Below are 1190 nucleotides of genomic sequence, written 5' to 3' on the forward strand. Positions count from 1 at the left end.
CAACTCTTGTTGGCTCCTTGACTAATTGCTTTTGTTCCTCTTAAAGCACTTTGGATAAAAGCACTGGCTAAATGTGCAAATGTAATGTAAATGAAGAGCTATTATTCTTGCGGTTCTGTTTGGTGCAGCACAAACTCAACCTTTTAAAAATGTAGTATAGCAATAAAGTTCAGTGGTGTTGATGTCTAATTTCCTCAATCGGCTTATTTTCTTAAACCGAGTACTTGTTTTTCTGGGTTTTATGCCTCTTTAATATCAAAGAATGACAGGAGAAAATTGGGAAAGATTGTTAGCATCTTTGCTAACTGTTTTTGTCATGGCACCATTCACAATGTTTCTTTAAAGGAAAGCATTTAAACCTGCTGTTGTTTAGCTAACCTTTGTAGCAATAGCCTTTAGTTTAGCCAGAAGAGAAGACTTGTTGGCATAAACCACTTCTTCCTCCTCGTTCTCGTCTCCTTCTCCTTCCATAATGGCACAGCTGTCCGCCACTGGTAACTCGCACTCTTTATTGGCCGACATCACGAGTTTGGAATACTTATACTCCAGCCTATCAGAGCACAAAGATAGAGAAGCACGAAGCTTATTAGCATAAACAAAGAAAGATGTTAGTATATCTCCAAAAACAAGAATCATACTTTTTGTTCTTCTTCCAGAAGTAGCAGGTCAGGGAGATGAGCAGAATAGCACAGAACACTCCAAGCCCAGCGCCCACCTTCAGCCAGAAATCAATCGCCTCACATGGAGACGTTCTCTTCAGCGGGAGAGTCAGTCCTCCAGTACACAGCCGAGGTTCAGTCCACACAAACACGGTGTCCTTAGAATGAAAATTTGCATCATTACATTGTTAATTGTGAGCGCTTTTTTGGTCTATAATGAAAATGTAATTTTTTAGCTACACTATGTTCAAAGGTTTGGGGTTGGTGAATGCAAATTTCCAATGTTGTTATATTTTTCATATTCATTTATACAGTATATTCATTAGGAGTTATTCTTTATGATTCTTTTATTATTACTCCACATTATATTTATATTACTGTTTTATGTTACTGGCATATACTCAAGTATTATACATTTATTCTCTTTTATTGTTATCCATTCCATTTAGACTCATGTTCCATTGACGTAGTATTTTCTTTAAGATTCCACATATAAAAGGTACATCTTTTTATGATTAAATAGTGTTTATC

General features: G+C 36.3%; 1 protein-coding gene across 1 annotated transcript; it reads right to left on the reverse strand.

Annotated features, from left to right (window-relative positions):
* Positions 1–378: 378 nt before the first annotated feature.
* Positions 379–817, reverse strand: LOC107579722 (UPF0577 protein KIAA1324-like homolog; the record flags this gene model as incomplete). The annotated part of the gene is made up of 2 exons (XM_016265517.1): positions 379–550; positions 639–817. Coding segments are annotated over 2 exons (351 nt in total), but the record flags the coding sequence as incomplete, so codon positions are not given.
* Between the last annotated feature and the right edge of the window lie 373 nt (positions 818–1190).

This window comes from Sinocyclocheilus grahami, unplaced genomic scaffold, assembly GCF_001515645.1.
Source record: "Sinocyclocheilus grahami isolate Dianchi unplaced genomic scaffold, SAMN03320097.WGS_v1.1 scaffold19624.1, whole genome shotgun sequence".
NCBI classification, from domain to species: Eukaryota; Metazoa; Chordata; class Actinopteri; order Cypriniformes; family Cyprinidae; genus Sinocyclocheilus; species Sinocyclocheilus grahami.